Source organism: Motacilla alba, chromosome 1A (assembly GCF_015832195.1).
Source record: "Motacilla alba alba isolate MOTALB_02 chromosome 1A, Motacilla_alba_V1.0_pri, whole genome shotgun sequence".
NCBI classification, from domain to species: Eukaryota; Metazoa; Chordata; class Aves; order Passeriformes; family Motacillidae; genus Motacilla; species Motacilla alba.
The window spans coordinates 71,683,122-71,709,790 of NC_052031.1; the positions used below are offsets into that span (position 1 = coordinate 71,683,122).

The 26,669-nt window shown below is 44.3% G+C and overlaps 1 protein-coding gene across 14 annotated transcripts in view; it reads left to right on the forward strand.

Moving 5' to 3' along the window:
* Nucleotides 1-26,669, forward strand: part of SOX5 (SRY-box transcription factor 5) — a 281,758-nt gene that overhangs the window by 155,930 nt on the left and 99,159 nt on the right. Inside the window, exon 1 of one of the 14 annotated variants that reach the window (XM_038155111.1) lies at nt 1,470-2,588. The exons of the other annotated variants lie outside the window; for them this stretch is intronic. Within the exon in view, the coding sequence (XP_038011039.1) occupies nt 2,493-2,588 (96 nt within the window). The 5' untranslated portion in view covers nt 1,470-2,492. Of the gene's footprint in view, nt 1-1,469; nt 2,589-26,669 lie in introns of those variants that run through there. 14 annotated transcript variants of the gene reach the window in all.

A 26,669-nucleotide genomic window follows, 5' to 3' on the forward strand; every position in this document is an offset into this window, starting at 1 on the left:
TAGTGACTGACTCTCTAGATGTTAGAGAAGGGAAAACCAAAGAGGGGCAAGAGCCTTGTACTGTGTTTTTGGCTGGTTCATTGGCTCATATTGTTCAGGTGTCCTGACAGAATATTGCTGACCCATAATGCATTATTTTCATGCCCTTCTCTCCGTGCCCAGACATTTATTGGTTGGAAGCCCCAGGGGTGAGCAGATACAAAGCTGTGTTAGTCACTGGAGATGTAATGGATGTCCTGGGAGCTGTGCCAAACAATTAAGAATATAGGCATGATGATTTACAGGGTAAGCAAAACCTCCAGAGAGTGTTGCATCTGTACAGGCTGCCCTGGGCAGCTGCAGAAGTGGAGTAACTTCCACCACGTCAGTGTTCAAGAGGCAGTGCACATCTAGGGAACGAGCAGAGCTGGGCTCTTGCTTTCACTCTGGGACAGTACCTTCTGCTGGTGGCTTGCTGCTGCTTTGATCAGTGGTCCAGGCTTCCAAAATGCCACCCACAGTGCCACCAGCTGCCCTCTGCACAGTGTGGTTCTGCTCCTGCAGGGGCAGGGGTGTCAGCACAGCCTGCACTGACACCAGCATTGCATCTATTTTAGTGCTTCCCTCCGTGGCACTGGCAGTGGCAGCATCTGTGGACGATCTGAAGATAACTGTCAGGAAGCGTGTTTGAAGGGTGTTTAATTTAGAAACATTAAGCCCCCCCAGGCTGACATTTGCTTTAGCATGCAGTAGTTAACAGGGGAAGATGGGACTTTAATAATGCTATATAATACTGCTTCCTAAAAGGCTTCTTTCTCGTGAAATATGGGGTCTGCTTTTGGTGCTTGACTCAAAACCCGTGAAGTTTTACTTGATTTTACTATGGTAAAATGTTTACATGTTGATTGAAGGAGCCTGGAATTCCCTCCTCTTCTACAAAACAGCATAAAATCCAAACATGAGCCTTTAGAGACACTTTGTGCTGAAATAAATGACCAAGATGAGGACAAGCCTGACACGATGCTACAGTTTTATCGAGTGCCACATGGCTTTTTCTCTGTATTATTTTCCTTAATGTTGAAGGAACACGAGCCACTGTTTTAGCAATTAAATACAAGGGAAGATGGATTGTTTTTAAAAAGCAGGCTGCTCTGGAAGCAGCCATTTCTCAAGTTCAGGCATGCAGACTTCCCTCCCAGTTTGAGTGTCATGGTCTTTGCAGGGCAGCCAGGATGAGGGAAGAGATGAGAATCTTGACTCCATGTTTCAGAAGGCTGATTTATTATATTATCATATATATTATATTAAAAATGCTACATGAAAACTATGCTAAAAGAATAGAGAGAAAGGAATCATTAGAAGGCTGGACAAGAATAGAATGGAATGAATAACAACATCTTGTGACTCCTAGAGAGTCCAACACAGCTGCATCTTTGATTGGTTATTAAGTAGAAACACCTCCCATGGACCAATCCCAGATGTGCCTGTTGCATTCCACAGCAGCAGAGAGTTACTGTTTTTCTTTCTTTCCTGAGGCTCCTCAGCTTCTCAGGAGAAAAAATCCTGGGATAGGATTTTCATGAAAATGTCAGTGACAGAGTGTGGGCACATGTTCTGAGAGCCTCACGCCCGTGGGTTTTGGTGAGACATCATCTCCCTGCTCCTTCAGCAGGTGCCCTTTTGGGGGAGGTTAAGCCTTCTTTGCACCTAGGGGGGACTTGAGGAGGCTTCCCTGGGAGCCTGTCCCCGCTGCTCCTGCATTCCCAGGGCAGGGATGCTCCCTGAGACGCGTGTGAAGCTCACCTGCCCGGGCAGATCGCTGCTCTCCAGCCTGCCTAAGATGGCTTTGCATGCCAGAGGCTGATTTGCTCCGTTTTGGGACCATCACTCAGCGGAGGTGTCAGAAACACGGGGGGATGAGCGGCGAGTTCCATTAACCAGAGGGAAGGCAGCGCTCTGGAATTATCTCCCGGCTCCGTGTTTTCCGAGGTTTTGCATTAGCGGTGGCGAAGTCACGGTGTGTTGACACAGTCTAATGTGCAGTGACATAATACCTGGAGTACAGAGACAGCGAGAGGCGCAAAATCAAACTTATCTGAGTTTTCGCAGGAAAAGAAGGGATTAAACTTTGCTGGTTAAAATATGGATTTTTATTTTTTTTTCATAGAAACTATCCTAGTTCGATTGAGATAAACCTACTCAGATCTAATTCTATCCAGTCCCTGGGAAAAGTGGGCCTTAAGATGTTGAGCCTATTTGCCCAATCCCTTTTTTTAGAAATAAAGATTAGGGTAGGAAGTTTGGTCCTTATCTCTAAGGTTCTTACTGCTTCAGAAGGAAACTGAAATACTTACATGAAGGACACTTTCTTGAACTTGTGATTTGTCTTCGCTCAGATTATTTCATAAGCTTTGGCAATGTAGATTTCCCACAATGCTTGGCTATTTTTGTTTTACACCTCCTAGAGGAACTGTGATAAATAGTTGTTACTTCCTATTACATAGCAGAAAGAGATGTCAGAATACTCCAGTGACTTGAAATTCAAATGTTCCTCCTTGTGCATGGAAACTTTGCTCTGGAAGCATCAGCCCTTATTTCATAACTGCCAGGTATGATTCTTCTCTGCCTTTTCATCCCTTGTAGTTACTTATAGCTCTACAAAATAACATTAAATCACCACGTTTTACTTGCATTTCAGAGTCTGTTTGCACGGATATTTGTGCATGATCCAGATCTTATGTAGCACCGTCATCACTGGATCTTGGAATATTTTTCTTTCTTTTTTTTTTTTCTTTTTTTTTTCTTTCTTTCTTTTTAAAGCATCCTGTTTTTCAGACCAGGGGAATTGAGGACAGAGGGGAAGCAGCTTGCACATTGTTAGGCTGCAGCTCATTGCCAGAACCAGGAACAGAACCCAGATTGTCAGGCGTCTCCCATTGGGCCACGGTGCAGAATGGGAGCTGAAGTGCAGAGTTATCAAAGATTCAGGCAGTCTAGGTTTTTATCTTCTGGCTCCACTTTGGCTAATTTTCTATAGCATTTCCCATTTCACTGGAAGAAATTGAATGCAGACTGCAGTGTTTGGGAGAATGAGGCAGGGAAGCAGGCAGAAAAGACTCTCTCATTCCCAGAGTCAGATTTATGTTGGTGCCATTCCACTGAATCACATCGGTAGAGTTTAATGCAGAAAAACTGATCTGCTCCATCAGTAAAATGCAAGTGAGTAAGTGGTAAAAAGTTTATGAGGGTCTGTTTCTGTCCTCTTCAAGGTAAGAAAACAATTTTCCTTGCATTTTTAGCGTTTGCTGTTTCAGTTTTTCCAGATCCATTCATTGTAGCAGAGCCAAGGCTCTGTCAGCACATGCCTTCCCTTTTGGAGCACCCCTCGATTCCCTGAGAACTGCCCGAGCAAATCAGAGTGTAAGGCCCTTAGCAGTCACTGTGCACTGCCCTGGAGCTCTGCCGGGTTTGTGTTCCGTGCTGGCTGTGCTAAATGCCCCTGGGATGCCTGCCTGTGTGTCTTTCCCCCCGGGCTGGTCTGCTGCAGCTCCCGGTGCTTTGATCTCTGCCTGGCTTTCTTCTCCCTCCCTTTCTCGTGCTTCCCCTGTCCTCATGCCACTACCTGAGGCCAGCTCGGAGTGTCCAACAGGCACCAATGGCTGTGCCCCAGGCCTGCCTTTCCCATCTCTCCCCTTCCTCCCCTGCTTTTCATTTAGTGCCTTGCTAATAACGAAGCCACAGAGGCGACGGTAGGGGCGGCGTAAACACGCGCTCACCTACGGCTGAGCCGCTGATACTGGAGAACTAAAAAACAAAACAGGATTATGATGGCAATAAAAGCCAAGGCAGGTGCTGGGCACTTGGTTTATTTGCTGATTAAAACAGTCCCAGTGGGACATCTTTTGGTATAATGAACTAAAGAGGGAGGAGGATTGTTGCATCCCCAAGGCATCGGGGCCGCTTGAACAGAAAATATTTGAGGGCCGTCTCATTTTAAGGGACACCATCTATCACTGCATGCTGGGAATATGCCTGTCTGGCAGGGTGGTGGGCAAGAAGTCAAATACTCAAAATGATCAGTCAGCTGCCAGGGCATTCATTTCCTTCTAATTGGGCTTGGTCTCTTGTAAAGACCCCAAGAAACCAGGGGGAGGGCTGCTTAAAGCTGTGCTTCTGCCACTGAAGAGGATGTCAGGTAGTGGAGGCAAGGTACATGGTGCCTTCCTTGTTTCTCCCATCTCCATAGTAAGATGCCCAGCTTCTGTTAGGCAGTTGTGAGCCCTTGTGCTTTCTTAAACCAATATTACAGTGTTTTGGATTAAGTTTGAAAAATTCTTAATCCTGTTCATCCTCCTCTGAACATATTGTGCTTGTTTTTTTATAAAAATGCTTTCCTAGATTTGTCTTTCCTGTTTGTTTTTTTTTTAATAAATCTGTTACCCCACGACCAGTAGAATTTTATTTTGTGAAAGCAGGTTTTAGCCATAAGTGCCCTCATTTTTCTTTAGACTTGCATGAAGTTTTTGCATAGAAGAAACTTCGCTATGGTGGGAGTTTGATCTTTACACTTCTGTGTGTGTGTCACATGAATTCTCTGCATTATGCAATTAACAGTTTCTTCTGGAGCCTGATGCTCTAAATCTGCAAGTGCAGTAGATACTTTCCCTTTGCCAGGCAGCTTCAGGCTAAACGTTTAGACTGCCACTCTGAGTTAATTAAACACCTATTTCAAGTTAAGCTGTTGAATGGCAAATAAAATAAAATGGTTCTTCTAGCCCTGTGAAATGGTTATTGAGGTTGACACTACATTTTCTGCTTTGTTCCTTTCTGCTTCTCAGTCTCCCTACTTGCTCCATGTGCTGCTTCTTTAGGAAGGGGCGCAATATTTGACAGACAAACTACCTTGAGCAAAGGCAGTGCTGGCTGCTGGTTCAGAAAGCACGGGTGCAGAAATAACGCTGGTACTCCTGGTCAAAGTTAGACACTTTCCCAGTAGAAAAAAGCATCCTTCTTTGTAAGAACAGCGCAATTTCATCTCTACCAACTCCAGCTGAAAATATCAATCAGAAAAGGCAGCTGTAGATCTGGCCCAAACAGTTCACTGTAACTGTGGCACCTCTGGAATGGAAGAACACAGTGGGCTCTGCTTTTATTCCTCATTTGTTTCCATTTTCCGTGGTTGTTCCAGTCTGCTGCTGCCATGGGGAATGGGTGTTCACAGGGCAGGCAGCTCTCTGCACAAGACACCTGTGCCTGTCTTGTATTGGGTTTTCATGGGTAAAAATACAACTCACTGAGGTTGTGCAGCTAATTGAGGGATTCAGTGTTTGTTCTAAAATGGGGAGATAATCTAAGGCATAAAACCTTGTTGCTTTGGTAAACTTCTCATTTTTTAGTGAAAGACTGGGATTTTTACCCATGAGTGTTTTAAGCATGAAGTCTTAGAAAGCAGGGAATTGTTACAGCAGCCCTTATAAAAGAATTAATACAATCTTTTGTCTTTATGTTGTTTCAGGAGAATAAGTTTCTCTAGGCCAGGTGGTCAAGGCAGGAGTCTCTGGGTGTTTGTTAAAGATTATCACTTTCTTTAAGCTCCTTTTTGTGTTCACATGCAAACATGCTTTTCTGCTTTTCTGGAATTCACTGATTGCTTTACAACATCCGATGATTTTATTTAGCAGCCTCACATCCTCTAGGAGGGGGGTGCTCTTGGACTTCAGAGGGAAAACAGAATGAGAATTAATTTCTTGTTCAGTTGGTGTCAGAAGCAGCTAGACATATGAAAGAAATGGGAATCTTCTTAGACTGCCTGTTTGATTTTGGAGGAGGCTTAGATGTTTACTGAAATTCCCAGCCTTGTGGAATTCAGTTGTGAGTGCTTTGTTCATCACTGCCTCTGGAAAAAAAGTACCAAATGTCACCAAAAGAATAATGCATTTTTTTTTTCAGCTGGGCTAATATCTCTCCACTGAAAATTTTGTGTGTGTGCACGTGTAAGTCAGCGCTGACAATCCAGCAGGGCCCTAGGACAGAAATGGGTTTGGTTCCAATAGTTTCCAGAGTGTATCAAGTGGTGCTGACTTAGTTTTCCCATAGATTGCATCCCAGTAAAACTGTAGTGGGTTTTGTTCACGGGGCTGTAGCTTCTTTGTCTGCTGCATTCTGCACGAATTCAGCACAGCCTTCTGTGCTGTGCTGCTGGATGGTCCAGCCTGGCTGAGCACTGTGCCTCTGCAGACAGGCTGCAGCAGCTCTCCCAGCAGCTCTCCTCAGGAATGCCATCTCTCAGTTGAGCACTGCAAACCTGGCTGGTTTGGGTCAGTGTTTGCAGGCACATCTGCAGAGCCAGTAGACCTCAGGAGAATGGATTTCACAGGGTCCTGAGCAAGAGAGCCCCTTGTCCTCAGGTGTGTTTGCACAGAAATCTGGAAAGGCAAAACCATTTTTAACCTCCCAGACATCAGTGAGCATGAGCGTTGTACTCACACATAAGGAAAGGTGAAGTTTGGAGGAGTTAATGATTTTAAGATAAGACACACAGACCTGATTCTTACAGCTAAGCAAGGCAAGCCCATGTTGTTGCTCAGGTGGGGTTGATCCAGATGATCTCTGAAGGAGCTCTTCTACCATCATTCCTTTTTGTCAAGCAACGTGGTCATACCATGGTGCGATGGGATAGGGGTTAGAAATCATAAGGCAGCAAAATTTATAAGAAAAATCTTTCCTTTGGTTACATCGCTGCTTTTTAATGGCGTTGTAAAGTGTTGATATATTTTCCCTTTCTTCCTTGAAATACACAGAATGTTCTTTAATAACATTATAAGCTGATCCACACTGCTGCTTGCAGTGCCTCTGTAGAGCCTCAGACTTCTGAACTCTTAATTATTCAATGAGATACAGACTTAAAGCAGTTGGATTGTGTACTGGATAAGATACCAGTTTGGTCCTGTCCTCACTCTATAATCCAGGTTTATATGGGACAGAGTTTATCTGGAAGCTGACCCGTGTCTTTTATCAAATTCAGATGCACTCTGTAGACAATGAGCTGTCAAGGTTCAATATTAGGCACCAGTCTGGAGAACCAGGTGTTTTTTCATGGCCAGCAAATCAGAAAAGTGATAAATTAGTTGTGATTCAAGTGCCTTAATCTCCAGCTAGAGGGAACATAAATCTTGGGCAGAGTCACCAGCCTCAAATGAAGTCATTAGATCTCCTCCCAAAGCTCCTGTTACTTCTCTGTTCATTAACTTGCAGCACCATCATCTTCCTCCCTCTCAAGCAGATCCATATTCCAAGAAACCATCTTGACTGCTTTCTCAAATCATCTTCTCTAAAATCCAGCTTTTTCTGCTGCCTAAAAATTTCAGCCACTTTTTTGTCAATCTTACAACTTGATTGCTGAGTCTTCTGTTGTCACTCTGTTGTCACTCTGTGTCATTCTGACATTCCATTATCTCCCTGTTCTCTTGGCAGGACATTCCCCAAGCACCATCATCTCTTCACTGCTGTTGATATTGCTGGGCCCAGCTCTTTCCTTCAGGCATTACTCCCTGTTTTCCATAGCATGAAATTACATTTGGTGTTGTTCCTCCAAGGTTCTTCACAGGTCTTTCACTTCCATTTCTCCTCTCCGTGGTTCATGCCAATTCTGCTCTGCTCTCTTGGTGACACACACACACCCCCACACCTCATTGTGTTGTTTGTTCACTTTTCCTGTGCTGTCCTACACGTTATTCCAAAGCACCTCAAGTCTGTTGAATAACCTTTCCAGAAGGGTCCAACCTTCCATATTGCCCAAATTATTTATCAAATTATTACTATTATTATTATTATTATCAAATTATTTATCAAGTTTTACTGCTGCTGTTGCCTACAGACAATTATCAAGCTCATGAAATCTAAACTAGATCCAAGCACAGAACCCTAAATATTATTATAATAGATCTAGTAGACGTAATATCTTGTTTTATATCATGTTTTCCACTTGTGGTATCTTATCTTAAAGAAGATATAGAACATGCAGGACTCTCTTTGATCATGCACAGTCAGAGGTTGGACCTCTGGAGTCCTTTGAACTTCCTCACAATCCCAATAATATATGGTGGCAGTAATAGAAAGGTTAATTTAACTTCACTTACTTTCCTGTCCAAATCCAGCTGGATTCTGAGAGTGTTTCTGTGTGCAACACAGGAGAGCCGTGTGAAGGTGACAGTCACATCCCACCAATTACCTCCTACTTTACTGCACAAATTCCTGAAGCTTTTCTTCTGGTGGGTTAATTATCTAAATGAGCTCCATCTCCATAGGCATGGATCAATGGATCCATGGATGTTCGAGGCTTCTGACCTGATTTAGGTTGGGGATTGCTGTGAAATCTGTACTCAGATTTGGTCTTGCAGCATCAGTTTCTCACTGCTTCCCACCATCTGCTCACTAGGATTCATGTTGCTGCTAATGCCTGGGCTCAGGAATGCTGAGGAGCTGTTCTTTCCAGAGAGGATGGAACCAAATTTAAACTCACTTGTCCCATTCCCATTCAGGGCAAGTGCACTTTGAATCGTCATGGCCTCTGTCACACGCAGCACTCATTCCCCTTGTGCCACAGAAAGCAAATGGTGGCAAAAGGCAAGCCGTAAAAAACCCCAAACCCACCTGATGTTACCTGTTCCCTTTCTGGAGCCCCTGCAGCTTTCAGAGCATTTGTGTGCAGCTGAGCCAAAGAAAGGTAGCGCTGGGGTTATTAGTGAAGAAAGCAGCTTAGGAGGAACATGAAAAGGGGACCAGTTCTTATTCTCATTCCCTTTTTTCCCATGCAGTTAAAAAGAGAGAATCGTTTCAACGTGCTTCTGTCAGGCTCCTTTCAGTGGCCTCTTTCTCTCAGCAAAGTCACCAGCAGCTCCATTGATGAGATGATCTGGAAGGCTGTTTCAGTGTCACTGGGATACAGTTAAAGTGTTTTCTAAAGGGTACCACTCAAGTGGAAAGACGCCTGGTAGGAAAAATAAGGCCCTTGCAGAAAAAGAGCAGCAGCCCATCAGATCTTGCTTTTTCAAACCAGGCAGGTTCCCCCTTGGAAAGATTAATTACATTCAGGTTTGGAAGACAGCCTTGCTGTGGTTTTTTTCTCCTAGCATTAGAAAAGATAAAGGGCGTGATTAGTGTGCACAAAGGCTCTGATCAAACCAGCTCTGGGGCTTGTGACAGGAGGTTCAAACACTTTATGGATCACTGGTGCTGACAGGTAGATCACACGAGCCTTAAACAGATGTTTAGCACGAAGATGAATGTGTGAGATCTCAGACATGCAGGACTCCTTTCCCTGGCCATAATAGGCTGTGAGGCATTAAAAAATGTGGGGGTTTTTTGGGTTTGTTTTTTTTAGCTGCCCTGCTAAAAAGGGAAAAGAGATCCTACTAACCAGCTTGCACTAAATTTTGTAATTTTTTAAATTGAAATTAAGTATGGCCAGGTCCTTGAAGCTGTTTAACTTCTTCTTTTAGAAATAAGGCTGTTCTTTTGGGATGTGTGACCCCACTTTGCCCTCTGTAGGAAACTGTTGCAGTGAGCCAGTGCCTGCGAATGCTCTGATGGCCAAGGTGCATGTGAGATGCTCAGCTGGAGCAGAGATATATTAAATTAAATTACAAAGGTCTCTTTACCAGGGAGCTCCAGAGACAATGGCTTTCCATGGGAGATGTGTTCTCTGCGTCAGCACAAAGGCTTGAAAATGCAGTGATTTGCAAGGCGTGTTGAGCAAACTGTAGTTACTGGACCTCTCTAAACAGTCTGAGATGTTGATATGACGGGAGGCAAATATTGCGTCGGTGCCATTTATAACAAAAATTCAGAAGTTCTGGGCATGATTTTTAGTACCTTCTCAAGAGAAATTATCTGTAGCCTTGCCCTTTGTAGTGACAGAATCCACTCATTTGGAGGTGTGAATGTCCTGTGTGGGGACAAGCAGAGACCCTCCCTCTCTAGCAGATATTAAGACCTTGGCAGAATGTCTGATGAATGTCAGACACCTGGAGGGATCTATTCAATTTAGAAATGGGCTCAAGCCAAAAAATTCAGAGCCCAGTCTCAGATTTGAACACTCCTGAGTTCAAGGATTTTTATTTTTTTTTGCATAAAGTGTTTAAGCCAGTCCATATGATGAATCAAATTGCAGAATTTAGTCTGGGCGTGGATTACAAGCACCCCTAAAACGCAATAGTGTTTTTTAGTGTTTTATTTAGATGCTCTGGAAAGCCTCAATCCAAGGTTTGACCTCTTTGTCATCAGCCTTAAAAGAAGTTGGTTCATAAGTGTTGGTTCATAAGTGTGGGGGCTTTTTTTTCTGCTCTCCTCCCCCATTTACTGGTTTTTAGTTCTTTTTAAAGAATTGCAGAAGAAAAGGTGTTTGTAAGCAACTTCCCAAATTATTTTCTGCCATCCACAAGTTTAGAGCTGCCTGTTTGAATATTTCCCAGAAAGTATTGTTCTTATGTGACAACAGGTCAGAAAGACTCTGCATTAATTACACTAACATATGGTTATTAACAGATTCTAGCTCAGGGAGCAATACTTTACAATGTTATCTTCCACATAGTCAGATGTTAGCCATATTGTCAGTGCTGGCAGCTATTGTTTCACTCATTTACTTCACAGAGCTAATTACTCCCTAATAATAACTTTACCTTGGAGTTTTTCACTTGCTTGTGCCAGCAAACCTGTTCACACTACATATGCTAATTATTGGCACTTATTCATTATGTTAAGATAGCTTTAAGTTCAAGCTGTGCAGCCTGGCTTTCGGTATGGAGCCAGCTGGCTGCAAAGTTCCACCTTTTTTTTTCCTTTTTTTTTTCCCCTTTCTTTTTTTTTTTTTAAACTAAAGTCGTTAAAAGTTTTAATATGGGCCTATCTTGTTCTCTTTACGAGATTCAGCCATTCAGGAATTCGGGCACGTAGTTGGTTACTCATGGACAATTCCAAATTTATAAGGAGCTCCTGGTTTTCTTTAACTATTTCTCAGAGCCTGCAGTGGGGTCTTTTCTGTTAAGTGGGTTGTAAATTCGTTTGCAATTGGAACTACGAACATTTACCAAATTTTAATTTACCATTAATTTTGTTCCTTCCCTCACCCAGTTCTGTCCCCATGCCTGGTTACATTTTTCCCCTGGAAGTCCCGAGGCTCCTCAGGGCCTGGTGATTTTGGTTTTGTTTCTCTGTGCTTTTGGTGTCCAAGGGCCTGAAACATCAATGAGCTTTATATGGATGGATTCACTGATTTGCCCTGGGATCAACCTAAGTACAGCAAATCAGATCATTCAGATTTGCAGCCTAAACCAGACAATTTTCATGGGATTTGGTCTATTCCATCTTTCCAGAGTTCTCAATGATCCTTTTTCACACCCTAGAATAGAGCATATTTTCATAAAACCCAGAGAAATGTGGTGCCTTCTAAAGATAAAATACTGTCCTTGATTTGCATGAAGAATTTTATGAATACCAACTGAACATCTACAGGGGAATCAAAGACAATTGAAGGCTGATCCTGGTTAATGTTGTGTATGGAATATGGGATGTTAAGAAAAGGCTGCTTCAGCTGGGGCTCTTGGGGAGTCCTGTGTCACATCATCATCTACTGCTTTTCCACTGCCTGCTGAGCTGGTCATTTGGTGAAGTTCTTTAAAAAACTGTTTTTATCCAAGAGAAGGGGAACATATGTGACATCCCATTCATCTTAGATCAGGAGAGGGGGGAGACTGAAATCTTCCCTATGTAAGAATTCAGTCCATGGAGGAAAAAATTACATATATCTGGCTCCCTGTGAGCCAAGGGCTTTATATTCTGTAAACTGTTGAGCTACCCTGACATCAGAACTAAAAGGGTTGTTTTAAGCTGTGGTCTCGCTAATTTATTAGGAAAAAAAGTGTGCAGAAAGCTGTCATTTGGCCATCTTATCTTCCTGGTGTGCACACTGCACACATTAGGGTTTCTCTCCATGCTGGTTGCAGTATCAAAGAGAACGTGGAGGAATTAAGTGAGATTAATTCCTAAACAGGAAAGGTGAAATCTCTCCTTTTCTGTACCCATGTGTACTTCCCTCCCCTGTGAGTGGGATCAGGTTTTGTGCACCTCAGTGCAGAATTTGGCCACAAAACAGGAGAGAAAAAGCAGGGCAACCAAAACTGATATAGGAGATTTAATTGAAATAAAGCCACTGTTTCCTGCAACATCCCATTTTCTGAGTGCTAGATTGGATTCTGCTTCAGTGCAATTCCAGTATTAGCAATAAAGACTCTGAATACAGTTCTTAATGAAGCTGAAGTAAACAGACTCTTAGTTGAGCCATAATAGATGACCCTTACAGATCCTACTGACATGAAAGAAACGACTCATTATGTTTAGAGAAGGTTTGAACCAAGCCCTTCAAGCTGGAATACAGCTTTCTCAGGAGCTGACCTTTTATGGGAGGCCAAGCCTAAATGCCAGATCTGATTTCACTGTGGAGATCTGGATTGAGACCTGGAGCTTTGTGCCTTAGAGGAGTGTTAAAAGAGCCTGGTATCACTGCTCAGGCAACTGCTGAATTTCCACCTTGGTGGCCTTCTGCTTTCTTGATAGACCTAAAACGTCATGAAGGTCTAGAGTGATACAAAATATAGCTCTATTTTGTTTTGTAGCAGCAAAATATTGCTGCTTTATCCCAGGAACTGAGGCGGGTTGTGGCTGAAGAACCTGTACTGGGAAGCTGCTGGAGTATGACAGGGCTGTGACTGGGAATCCTGGTTTTAACAACAATGGGAACAGGAGCCTGGAGAGTCTCTGTGGGCAGCTGGACTGCTCTTCAAGTTAGTTTTGCCAGATTAGACATGGTATTTCAGCAGTGGTAAGTAATAGCAATTGAGAAAAGACGTCCAGCAAAAATGCTGTGACAGAGCGCTTAGGAACTTGTATGTTTTAAAGGTGTTTCCTTGAGGAAAACTGAGAGAGAACAATTTTTGGTTATTTTTTCTTTATTTTTCTTTTTTTTTTCCTTACTTTTCTTATTTTTCTTGTTTTTCCTTTTTTTCTTTTTTAATAAAATCTTAGTTCCTCCTCAGATACTTGGCACTCCTTAAAATCTGCTGGAGCCTGACGGACTGTTCTGGTGTTCCTAATGCACCTGAGAGTTACTTCCCAAACATGCCTTTCCTTATGCTGGATCTTGCCAAGATCTTTTGTATAAACCTCACTTGAAGCTTCTGGGACACAGTAACGTGGCATGAAGGAGCCCTAGAAGAATTTTCAAAATATGATTAGCACCTCTTTCTAAGTCCCGTATCACAAAAAGATCTTGGCCACATTGCCTGTAACTCAGGTGCAGGTATGTTCTCTGACAGCTGACCACCTGTGAAGACTTTGGAGGATGAATGGCCTCTCCAGAGACAGGAGGAACTAGTCAGAAAGTATCTAATCTAGGCATTTATCTGTGCTCTGAACCGTGCCCTCTGAATTCCTGGCTTTACAGCAAGAAGCCAGTCTTGCCTGTAGCTGCGGGCAGCCTGCCTGTGTTCTGGGGGAGAGCAGCACTCTGCCCTGGGGCACCAGGGAGGGTTTAGGGACTGGCTTAGGAGGGATGGGTTACTTGCCACTGGTGTGCTTTGCCTGATATCTTCAACTGATAGCAATGAAACCTCTATGCTGCCTTCTATTGTATGAAAAGAGCTTAATTTAAACATGTTTAAATAGGTTTTGGAGTGGCTTAGGAGAGTTCTTGGGGTACATTTTGAGTTCTTCTACCATTAAATTTTTTGTACCATAGTCAAATTAACTTAGCTTACATGGACCAGCTTTTCTGTAAATAATGTTTTGATGGAGTGTGATGTGAGGAGCTGCCTCAAAGCTACGTGCACCTGCTGTGCGCCACATTAGGAAGCTCTGAAAAGTCTATTTCTTTTAATAATCATAGAATCACGGACTAGTCTGGGTTGGAAGTGACCTTAAAGATCATCTGGCTCCAGCTTCCTGCCATGGCACCTTCCACCATCCCAGGGTGCTCAGAGCCCATCCAGCCTGGCCTGGGGCACTGCCAGGGATCCAGGGGCAGCCACAGCTGCTCTGGCACCTGTGCCAGGGCCTCACCAGCCTCACAGGGAACAATTTCTTTCTGCTATCCAATCTGAACCTCCTCTCTGTCAGTGTGAAGCTGTTCCCCCTGTCCTGTCACTGCATGCTCTTGGGAATAGCCGTCTCCATCTTTCTGGCAGGGCACTTCATAGAAACGCTTCCATTTCCCCTCTTGTGCGTTGCAAAACAGAAAAGCTCCAAAGAGCTTCAGCCTAGGACTGGGTGTGGGTGTTATTACTGAGAAGTTGGGAAGGAAAATGCGTGTGTCTGTCCATGGGCTGCAGAGAAAATGCATTTCTAGGAGATGTGGGGCTGCAGGGCTGCATCCCCGCTCAGGGGAGGCGTGCTGTGTGAGTGCAGCTGTCGGATGGACGTGCTGAGTGCTGCTTGTGCTCTGAGCTGGACTCTCCCCTGGGCAGCACCATCTCTGCTCTGCTGCATGCCTGCCTGCTCTGCGTGTGCCTGTGGACTCCTGTGCACGGGGCATCTGCTTCTGGGAACGGCGTGGATAAATAGATGTGTAAATACCAGTGCACGTGCACGTACACACACATTCACATTTGGAGATAAATAGCAGGAAGGAGGTTCAGAGATAGCTCCTCTCGTTCTCCTGTGATGTGTGAGACGTGTGCACACACGTCTCCTGCAGAAACGTGTGTGTTTATGTTCTGGGTGGGCACAGATGATGCATGTGTGGGTACAGAAGCAGGCAAACACACATCACGCTGCAGTGCATTAGGTGCGCTCCAATCTGTAGGGCTCACTGTGAGCTTTCACCAGAATATCAGCAGAGACTTCTTGTGGAGATCATTAACTTGGTTATTCTCGCGTTTTTCTGACTGCATATGGAGCATATTGAAACGTCCTGGTGGCTTAACCCAGGGGCTGAATCAAGGCAGGTTAAATCCCTGGGCAAATCAAGGTACACAGCTAGGCCAGCCTGTGGGTGTGCTCAACATTCAGTCGCTGCAGGACAGACATTGTCAGATCATTCTCCTGACCAGATGCTGTTCCAGGACAGAGCCAAATCCCTGCAGCTCTTGAAAAAAGGCTTCTAAGCTAAACTTAAGGCAGTGCAGCCCTTCTGGCTGTAAAATAGGTATTGAAACCATTTGATTAACTGAAGATGCTTCTTCACGGGTCCTTAATGGCGTGGTGGGAGTTTGAAGCTTGTCACCAATGCTGTCGTGTGTCTGTGCAGTGCCTTGCAGGTGCTGCTGGGCGCAGAGGGGAGCCAGCAGCATGTTTCCACCCTGGCCCCTGTGTCTCGATTTGCTGCATCAGGACGGTGTGCCCTGCAGCCCTGGGGGACCCCAGGAAAGGCATTTGCAGGCAGGACCTTGGAATAAGCACGGGCTCAGCAGAACTGCAGCCAAGGGGTCCCAGAGAAGGAGGGTGTGTGTGCACAGCCCCAGCTGTTCTGAGGAGGATTAGCAGGGCTTTAATGGGCAGCACAGATGGAATCAGCACTATTGTCCAAAGTGTGCTGGGGCAGAGGCTAAAGTGTGAAGGATGATCAGCAGAGAGCTGATTGGAAAGGAAAAGGGAAAAAAACCCCACAAAATAAGAAAAAAGAGGAGGGGGAAGATAAAATCCCCTTGTTCTCACAAAAGCAAAGGGATTGATGCTGTCCAATGGGGAGGGTGAGGAGGAAATAGTTCCCAAAGCTTGCTTTCATGGTTAGCAGGCATTGTAAGGATGGCACAGGTCATGTGTTGTGTGCAGCTGTTTGGGGCTTCTTACAGAACTGTTAGAGACTTAGCAGGGCCCATTATTCAAGGCAGCAAGGCAGTTTTACTGGATATGGACTAGTGCAATTGTATAAGCTCTCCATTGTGTGAGCACTAATTTAGAGTGCTGCCATAAGCCAGCCATACAATCCAGGCTGCCCCTGAATGAGTGAGTCATCCTGATGAAAAGGCTCAGAGCACACGGCTCTGACTTCTAGTCTTAAAGGGACCCAGTGTGTTCAGAATGGGTCACATTTTAATGAACAAACTCGCTGCTGGCAAAATATTTTAGGCTCGAACTGCTAAAATAATCCTTTTCTTTTTGGAGAGAGGTATTGAACCCAAAGACTTTGGATAGTTCTTCATTTGCCTTACCACAGCTTAGATGTATCTTTAGTTACTGATTTTTTGTGAGATACTGAAGTGTTGCTAATGTGCTTGTATAAACATTACAGGTTTCAAGGCCAGTGGGTGAGCCAGGAGTTTATGTCCTGAACCATTCCTTTAGGTGCCAAGGAGCTCCATGATTGTTTTTCTAAAAAGCATTTGGCTGCAGGAAGGCAGCTGGTGTTTTGTGGATGACGTCCATGCACAGATACAAACGTGGTGTTGCATTGCATCACTGTCCTTTTATTGCCTTTCCTGCAAGGTGTGGCAACAGTGTTAGTGATGCCTCAGGTTTAGCTTTTCTATTTTCACATTCTGTGCTGCTCTAGTGTGTGGGTCTGGGTTCACATCAGGGGATGCTGAGCTCTCTGCACAGAGCAGGGAGACAAAACAATTCCTGCTCCAGCTGGGCACCAAGGACAAATGATCCAAAGCTCAGCCCAGGAGCACAAACAGCGTGGGCTGGAGAGAGACAAACAAGCAGGGTGGGAGTGCCTGGGCTAAAGCTGGAACGGGACAATGAACTGCAAGGGGCAAATGGAGCAGAGCTGAGCCAAGGGAGAGACCCCGGGAGCGCTCGTGCATCTTGGGACCATTCTGGTCCATCTTGGGTGCATTTTGGGACCATTCTGGTCCCTCTTGGGTTCATTTGGGGACCATTTGGGTTCATCTTGGGTTCATTTTGGGACCATTCTGGTCCATCTTGGGTTCATTTTGGGACCATTCTGGTCCCTCTTGGCTGCAGCCTTGGCTGGGCTCTTGTGCTGCCCAAGGTGGATCCATGGAGGAGATCCTTTAATTAAATCCCTGCTGTATTCTTTAGCTCTGCCCAGCCTGTGTTCCAGGTCAGCCTTCCCAAGGCATCATTAGGAACCCTAACATAGTTGCAGCTCTTTTGGAAAGGTATTTTTCTGTAGAATTCTTACCTGCATGGTTTAGGGTAACATCAGAAAAGAGAATCTTCTCTCTGCTGACAGTACTCAGCATTTGGGAGCATCCAAGTGGAGCGACCCAGAAGCCCTTCTGGATCTCCCATGCATGTCTTGTGCAGATTCCCTTTAGCCAGACCCTTCAAGAGCCTTGATCTGGAGCTGTGATGGATCTGAACCTGTGCAGCAGCTGCTGGTGTGAGCTGAGGACTTTCTGTTTCTCCTCTTATGCCCTGGTTGTGCCCTGGGTTGAACACCTGAGTGCTGAGCTCCTCCCAGGGGTCCCTGCAGACCAGAGATGGGGCAGAGCAGCTTTGGCAGTGCCCCAAAGGTGCCTGGGGCACAGCAGCAGGGTTGTGAAGGGTAGTGCCTTCCTGTCCCACACACACCACTTAAAAAATGGGGACAGTCTATTTTATTTTATTTTATTTTATTTTATTTTATTTTATTTTATTTTATTTTATTTTATTTTATTTTATTTTATTTTATTTTATTTTATTTTATTTTATTTTATTTTATTTTATTTTATTTTATTTTAATGAAGTATACTGGTGAAAGATTAAGAAATTGAGGGAACTGGATTGGGACTTCTGTGTCCCTATGGCAATTCCCACGTGCTCCCCCACCTCATGAGAGACAAGGCCAGTCTCCTCATCTGCTGAAACTGGGCTGTAAAACAAGATGTACTGCTCATGTCATAAATGGAGGAAAAGAATAGGTGTCAATAATAATAATAATAAATAAATTAATAATAATAATAATAATAATAATAATAATAATAATAATAATAATAACTCAGTGTCCTGCTGGTGAGGACATTTGAACCTGTGTTCTGCTCCATAAATGCCTTGTCCTTTTTCTGAAAAAATTAAATTACATTAAATTATTATATGTATATTAAAATAAACTATTTTTTTCATTGTTTCTGCTGAGTGCCATCGGGATCAATTTGTATTGACTTCAGCAGAGCAAGGACTCAACACAAAGTTCCTACAGATCAAATTTGCCCTAAAAAGATTGTAATTATTACAAAGCCTTTTTTCTGAGCTGAATACTTCTTAAAAGCTAAAGGCATTTAAAAATCATTTCTTACTTGATGTTTTCTTTGTGTTTACTGATGGTTTCCTTTCTGATCTAGCTGTCAAATTAAGTTTATTGAGTCACTTTTGTTTAATTGGTTTAATTTTACTGGTTCAGCAGCACTGCCAGAGTTGTACTTTTTAGATTCACAGCTCTGAATGAAAATATTCCCAGTGACTGGCAAGACAAAACAAAAAACAAAAGTGGAAATGGAATTACTAAAATATTGTTATTTGCTTGGGTAAAATGCTTCCAGAATTGAAATCTGGAGCAGAAAGTGTGTAAGGATCCTGATGACTTGGCTTGCTCACTTCAACCCATTCCTGCCGAGCTCCCAGAACTTCTGCTCACTGTACTGGGAGTCAGGTCCAGCACACTCAGCCTGGGAAGTGTTGGTCCTGCCATGGAAACAGGACTAGGAACAAATCAATTACCAGAAAATTCCTTTTATTGCTAAAGAGGAGTGGATGGCTGAAGGGCAGACCTTGAACACGGCCTGAGTTCCCAAGGGAGAGACGGCTGGTGTCCCTGTGGCAGGCTCAGCTTTCCCAGTGCTCCCTGGCACGCTCCTGCCCCAGACACATCCCATCCACCTTCCCTCTGTGTGCAGGGGCACAGCTGAAGGCACTGGGCAGGTAAAGGTGAGTGTGCTGCCAGAGCGAGCTGCTAATGGTTTATCTGCATTGCTGGGGAGCACGTGGAGCGCCCCAAAGGGCAGGGAGAAGCTGGACACTTGTAATAGACAAGAATCTGCTCCTGCCTTTGTGGAGGACAATGGATTTTGTGAATATTCTGCTTCCTCTCCAGGCAGCCAGCTAGTATGGTTAACCAAAATTGTTGAGTAATTGTTCTGTGGTTGAGAACAAAATGCTGAATTAAACTGTTCCCAGCACAATAATTGTGTGATTACAGCATTTATGTTGCTGGCCAAAAGAACAGTCATTAGGTTTGGAAGACTTACCAAAACCACAGTCAGAGGGAAAAAAATGCAAATCACATGTAAATTGTCCTCTAATACCTATAGTGGCTTAAAAATTGATCTAGGAGTATGGTATGGGTATATTTAAAGGCAGTCAAGCCAGAAAAAAAAAGATTGTATATTCAGGAACTACTTCAGACTAGGAAGAAAATGCCCAGAGATTATTCATGTTCATTATGCTGTGCTTTCCCCCTGTGCTGAGAGCCTGCTTTTCATGCACTGTGCATGTGCTGGGCTTGTGAGGGCTGCTCTGCCTCCTGCACACCTGGCAGGGGTGGGGCTGCCACGCCCAGCCACACCTTGGGCCACGCCCATGCGAGCAGCAAGTGTTGGTCCAGCAGGACAATGGAATGACAATGGACAGTTAGCCACCATCGAGCCACCAGGACAATGAAAAACCGATGCATGGTCATTGGTGCCCTTGGAGGTGGGCAATTTTCTTCTCCATCACATGATCTGTGTCTGCAAGTGCCCAGAAAACAATGGTATATAGTCTCCTTTTTGTCTTTTTTCTTCCTTTTTGTGGCTTTCCTCCTGTTTTTAATAATAAAAGACGTGGAGGAAGACAAGGGAGAAGTGAAGGTGACAGTAAAGGAGAAAAAGATACAATGCTTTGGGCAATCAAAACATTTGTAGCTGCGATTTAGTGGAGTAAAAAGCTGCAGAATTTGGCTAGCTGCTTACCTGGCTGTGCACAGAAATCAGATTATGAGATGTGTCAATTTTATCACTCTATCTACAGCTAATTGTGCTTTTGCTGTATTGCTGTCACTGGATTGTAGGCACAAAATTAGAGACTGTCTTCAGCCCCATTCAGAAAATGTTCCCAAACACGATCCCTGTGAATAACATTTTTATGAGGATTTTGGTAACAAGGGTACAAAAAGCATCAGGAGGTGAATGGAAGAGTGGTGACGTTTCTGCTGAAATTGTGTTTGTTCTGCAACTTGAGTCTGCTTTGCTTTTGAAACCCAACTTCTGCTGGTGAGCTGTGCTGAGGAGCAGTTCCTCTGGCACAGGAGACAGTCAGGAGCAAGGCTGAGCAGCTGGGGGATTGAACAGGGGGCTCTGTGTGCATTCCCTGGGCACTGATCGGGGGCTGGCCGGCACTAAAGCTGTGTTTGCTGCAGGGATTCCTGATGACACGTGGGCAGAGTTGTCCTGGCCGTTTGTTCCTGGAGCAGGGATTTCTGGGACCTCGCAGAGAGCAATGAAACTGAATTGGCAGCAGTGACAGAGAGGGTGATATAGTCATGGTAATACATTGTCTTCAGAAAAGAATGCCACTGAGTTGTGGTAACTACTTCTGCTCTGAAACTGATGCCACTGGAGAGCCCACTTACCCTGAAACATGTACCTGATTTAATAATAATAATAATAATAATAATAATAATAATAATAATAATAATAATAATAGTAATAATAATAGTAACAATAAAAGTGGGGGAAGAAGAGGGGTCATTCAGAGGGTTTAGCCAGTGGATTTTAGTCTGAGGTTTTATGAGCAGACCCAGTTCTGCAAGAGCCTGATCAAACCATGAAGGATGTTTTCCCCCTGTAGTTCATTAGTTTGTGTGCAGTTTTATTAACTATGTCCCTGTTTAAAGAAGGCAAGAGGAGGTAATGGCTTTCAGTGCAGACACTTTTTTTTAGTCCTCTGAGTCTATTTTTTCTCTCTTTTTCTGGATGGTATGATTTTAAGTGGATGACTTTGATAAGACTTTCTTGTTTGTTTATAGCATTGCACTATTCAGCAGCTGAATGGGTTTTGAATTTCTGCCCACTACATGATATTAAATAACCCCTTTTTCTTCCCCGTCGCCTACACACTGAAATTGCTGGGTTTTTTGTGTTTTTTTTTTTTTAAATTAATGATATTCCATTTGTCAAAGAGATACTGAGTGAAAGATACATCTTGAAAGTTAGGAGTTTGTTTGAAAGGATACCCTTAGCACTGTGTCAAAAGTGAGCCCGTGGAGCTGGCCATCATCTCTGAAGTGCAGTGGTTTCCTAACTGGAACCGTTCTCCCTGTTTCAGTGTAAGAATCTGGGGGTTTGGAACGGGAAAAATACTGCTGCAATTTCTGCATCAAAATGATTAGTTACTGGTGCTTGAATATGTTGTGGAAAAATCAACAAGGGGTAAAGGGAGAGGATTAGCAGCTGGCCTTTAGACAGATGCCTCTGAATAACTTCAAATGACAAAAAATACCACTTTTTAAAGTGTAATGCCATCAGCCATGCTCTTGGCACCCATTCCTTGATTTTTCAGGAAAATGCACTAAAGAATCTTTTGTGAATAGGCTCACTCCCCAAAAGCTGCATTACTTCAGTCTACACAGGAGTAAGAACCATGGTTAGAATAAATTTAGAAAATATTTAGAAACCATTTGGATATTATTTTAGAAAATTACTTAGAATGAATTACTTAAGCTGCATTCTCAAACCGAAAACCATTTTGGGCAGTTTTGTAGCGCAGCATTTTATGGTCCTGTTTGCACCCTCTGCACAAAAACATTCACAACAATACTTTGGTGTCAGGATGAGCCCAAAGGTGCCTTGGAAGCACTGGAAGGATGGCAAGGTGGGGCATTTCTCCCAGGTCACAGAACGTACTGTCAGAAAACAGCCTGTGGTGGTGTGTGACACTGGAGTTTATTTCCTGTTCATTTACTTACTCATTTCCTTGTCCTCAACTAAGTCTGTTGACTTCCAGCATGCATGGAAGTTCTTGAAAAGTCATTTTTGGATTATTCCTCTTCCTCTTCTCCCCCTCTTTAAACCCCATGCCAGTTCTGAGCCTTCCCACCCATTCCTACTTGTTTTTGTAGGCTAGCCATTGATTTATAACATTAAGATTTGCAGAGTCAGGCTTGAAAAAACCCTGTGCTCCTACAGGAAAAACCCTCTTGATTCCACACTCCTCTGTGGAGCCCTCAGACATGCTCAAATAGAAGCATCCCCGGTTAGCAAAACTGCCCTGTGTGCTCTCCCTGCTCCCTCTGCAGCAGAGCTCCCTGCCCGTCCTGCTCCCAGAGCTGCTCCCTGCCAGCCCTGCTCCCAGAGCTGCTCCCTGCCCGTCCTGCTCCAGAGCTGCTTTGACAGCTCTTACACAAAAACCGTGGCTCTGGTAAAGGGAGAGCCCTGAGTCACCAAAGCTGGGACTCTGAAAGGAAAGAGAGCTGGGCTGGCACACACATGGCAAAACTCAGCCACCTCAGCTCTTTTAAGCAGGGTGTGGGAAATCAGAAGGAAAGTTACACAGATGACTTCTGAAAGGCTGCTGTCAGCAGTGACAAGGGAGGTGCACTGCTTCGTGTCCCTGATTCTTTCTGGCATGTACAAATAAGCCCACAGTTCATTATATTCTGAATAACTGGACCCATCTATCATAGATGAGCTAACTGCAGAGAAGAGTGCACGTGCTGCTCAAGGAATTATCCTGCGTGCTGTCTTCTAAATCACATCAGGAAGCCTCACACCTGTTTTCTTTTCCCTGACAAATGTTTCACTGGATAGCTTTCTGCTGGAGCCATCAGCCCTGGCCCAGGGCTCACTGGGGAGAGCATTAGGCAGGCATATGGGAACTGTGCTCTGTCATATGCTGCAGGTAGCACCAGGCACTCCTGGAAATTCAGAGATGTCTCGTGTGCTGCAGGTAGCACCAGACACTCCTGGAAATTCAGAGATTTCTCGTGTGCTGCAGGTAGCACCAGGCACTCCTGGAAATTCAGAGATGTCTCGTGTGCTGCAGGTAGCACCAGACACTCCTGGAAATTCAGAGATTTCTCGTGTGCTGCAGGTAGCACCAGGCACTCCTGGAAATTCAGAGATGTCTCGTGTGCTGCAGGTAGCACCAGGCACTCCTGGAAGTTCAGAGATTTCTCATGTGCTGCAGGTAGCACCAGGCATTCATGGAAATTCAGAGATTTCTTGTGTGCTGCAGGTAGCACCAGGCACTCCTGGAAGTTCAGAGATTTTCCACTTTGGAGGAAGTGACTTTGTGGGTTAACTCTTGATCACAACGGTTCCACTTAGGAGCAACTGGCTGGTAGCCAACAAAAACACAAATAAAGAACAATAGAGCATCTAAATCAGCAGTTCTGACAGCCAGGAGTCTGGCAGATTTCCCTTACAGTCCTGCTTTATCCTTCTAGGAAGAGCACTAACATTTAAACAAGGTGCTTGGAAGCTGTGCCATGAGAAGCTCAGTGTTTGTGTGAATATTAGGGAAGGTGAAATACGATGATTTGCCCAAAGCTGTGATCATCGTGCCTCAAAAGCCCATTTGCTAACTTCAGCCTCTTCATGAAACCAGCAGCTCAATCCACCAAGCAATGGATCTTCTTCTCTTACAGAAATGGAAGGGCAAATGATTTTTAATGTTGCTCTTGAGCTGGGGTTGGGAGGGGCTCTTCTGAGAGTGCACTTCAGTCTTGCAGTGGGGCTGTTACCTGAATTACTGTCACTCGCTCTGAAGGTCCTGGTTTGGCCAGAGAACCCCTCTCACTGGGCTGTTGTGCAGTCTGGAGCAGCTCTCCCTGTGTGAGCTCTTAGGCTTTTGTCTTAAAACAGCTGGAATGAATTCTAGTTCATGTACTTTTTATTTCAGCTGGGCTGTTTGTTCCAGTACCTTTGTGGCAGAGCTGCCCTGTAGGTAACTTACATGCCAAGTTGCACAAAAAAGAATACTTGTTAAACCTCATCCCTGTGCAAAAAAAGCCATCTTACTGCTTTTCTCTCCTCTCTCTGTTTCTTCCATACTAAATCAAACATTAAAAAAACGTTTTGAAGTTCTTTATTTTAGTTACAGAAATGCACAACAAATGAACTGCCTTTTTCCTTTGGAAGTGTCCAAGGGTTGTTCCTTAGTGTGAAAGGTCCTTTTGGCCTCAGTCCTGCCAAGTGCTGCTGGAGGTTTGTCTGTCAGCATTGCGTTTTGTTCAGTGGAGGAGGGAAGCCTTGGAAGGAAGTTATCAACATGGAAACAGCTCCTGCCTGCATTACTTGGCAGTTCCAGGCACTTTGCTGCACTTGAGTTCAAAAGCTGTGTGTGTTAATTCGCAGGGTTTATGATGGGATGAGCTGGGGATGGATGCCGCTAGTGACACCTGGGCTCTCTTGCAGGACTGAGCAAAGGTGGAAACTTTCCAGCCTGAACAGCCTTGCTTTTTTAAAATGGAAAATGCTGATGTATTTCCCCGAGATGCATTCTGAAAGTTTGTTCCTCGCGTTTCCCTTGTGCCAGGTAGCACACCTGTCGGGGATTGTGTCCATATTCCACGCTAACCATTTTCCCCACCAGCACTCAGAATGGAGCTGTCCTGGGCCAGCAGAGTGGGATGGGGTTAGCAGATCTGTGTTAGCTGTGGGTGGTGGCTGTCTCCCTGAACCCCCAGTTCATTCTCCCTGCAGATCCCCGCTGTGGGAGCATGCTTTGTGCCAGCCCTGTCGCTGCCTGCAGCTCTGGGAGCAGTGAGAGCTGCTGAGGGAGCTCAGCTGTTCGGACAGGTAGATTTTGCTAAGCTCTGGTGGGAATTGTCCAAGCCTCATACACAGCTAAGGGAAGAATAATATTTGGGGCCCACAGCATCCACTGCAGAAGAGCTTGCAGCTGGTGATTAGGAGGAAGAAATGAAACTCTATTGATGCCATCCAAATTGTGCTTTGCATCCTGGTCACTCAGTAAGCACCCCATAAAAACAACTCAAACTCAGCAGGAGGAGGAGGAGGGATCATCCCCTAACCTGGACAGGCCAGCTTCCTGCTCTGTAGGCTCAGGACATGCTTATGTCAACTTAGGGAACTGATACAGAGAAGAGAAAAACATATTCTTGTCTTATTTTAAACATCACTGAAAGGGAAAATAGCAGATTGTAGTTATATGGGGACATATATTTTTATTTCCCTTAAGATAGACACGGGGAGGGGGGTGAGGTAAAGAGGGCCAACACATGTGCTAATTAAAGAATGCAGTCCTTCAGCAGAGAGTGTGTCACTGAGAGCCAAGTGTTTCTGGAGGAAGAGGGACAAATGCAACTAAACATGTCATTTCTGAAGGACAGATTTGTGTTGCTGCATGTGAAATTGCATTCTTCCCTGAACAGTAGGAGAGATGCTTAACTTACAGACAAGCCACAACCAAGAAGATATTCATACAGCACTTTGAAGTTCATCAAATCATTCATGTGCATCCACCGTTCTAGAATGAAAAACCTGAACTTATTTGAGGCAGCTGAGAAGAACTCCAATGAAAACAAAAAATTAGCCACACTTCTACATGAAGGAACCATGTAAGAGTCCATTTCTGCAGAGATGCTGATGCAGCTCCTGAAGGGCATCTTCTGAACAGCTCAGGAGTAAAGTCCTGTGCAGAGTTTGGTCAGGGGGTAGAGAAGGGAGTGTTGATTTTAGCAGCTGCTCTTACCCACACTCAGTAATTCATTATCCATCACCAGTCTCAGCAAAAGGAATAGAATTATAGAATTGCTTCTGAAGAGCTAGAGGTGGGTGCTTAAGCAGTATTTGCCCCTCAGTGGAAAATGTTATACATATATATAGATATAGGTGCTGGGAAATGCACTGAGACATTTACCTTGGAGAAAGGAAAACTTGTGTAAAAGTTGATGCTAATAAATGTGTAATGAACAGCTGCAGAAATGAAATTGGGGGAAGTGTATGAGGAGAAAACAGAACTAATAGCAGCTGCTATTTTCGGGGCTTAGGTTTGCTGGAGTATGGATTTATGTTACTTGAGAAATGGTATAAGCCTTCTAGATTAAGCAAGAGTCATGTGGAGGGGAAACTCTGAACTTTAAGGATTCTGTCTGGATGCAGGGGCATAAAGGACCAAAATAAGGTCATGCATGCTTCCCTGATCCTGGCATTCTCTAAGCCATGGATGTCTAACTTTGCCATCTTAACGTTCCTTTAAACCGTTTTCCCTGTGTAGCTATTTACATAGTGACCCAAAGCACACATGACTTCGTACAGAAAATAGAACTATAGTTGTCAAGTGTTTGCAATCTAAATTTGTGGAAGTCACAGCAGGAGCTAGTAACAAACAGTGGGGGTGACTGTTAAAAACATACTGCCTGGTGCTTAGGTAGCTGTGGTAACCATAGTATGTTCCTCAAAGGAGATAGGAGAGCAGAGTTTAGGTGGAAATACTACAATTTCCAGAGAAGTGAATCTCCAGAAGCAGAGAATCCTGGAGATATTAGCTGTGGCTGTGTTGAATGCAGTGTCTTTGTGTGCTTGGATTTGTCATGGTCCAGTCCTAAAGGACATCCACAGATTGGTGAAGGTGCTGGCCCAGGCTTCAACTGCTTGAGTTGGCTCCCAGTTTGCCAGCAAATTCCCTTTGATATGGTAAGCCATTTAGGGCCAGACTTTTCAAAGGCAGTGAAACAAATAAATAAGATACTTTGAGGCACTTTGCAAAATCAGGAATCTCTGCAGGCAGCTGTGGGTGTCTCCCACTTGGAC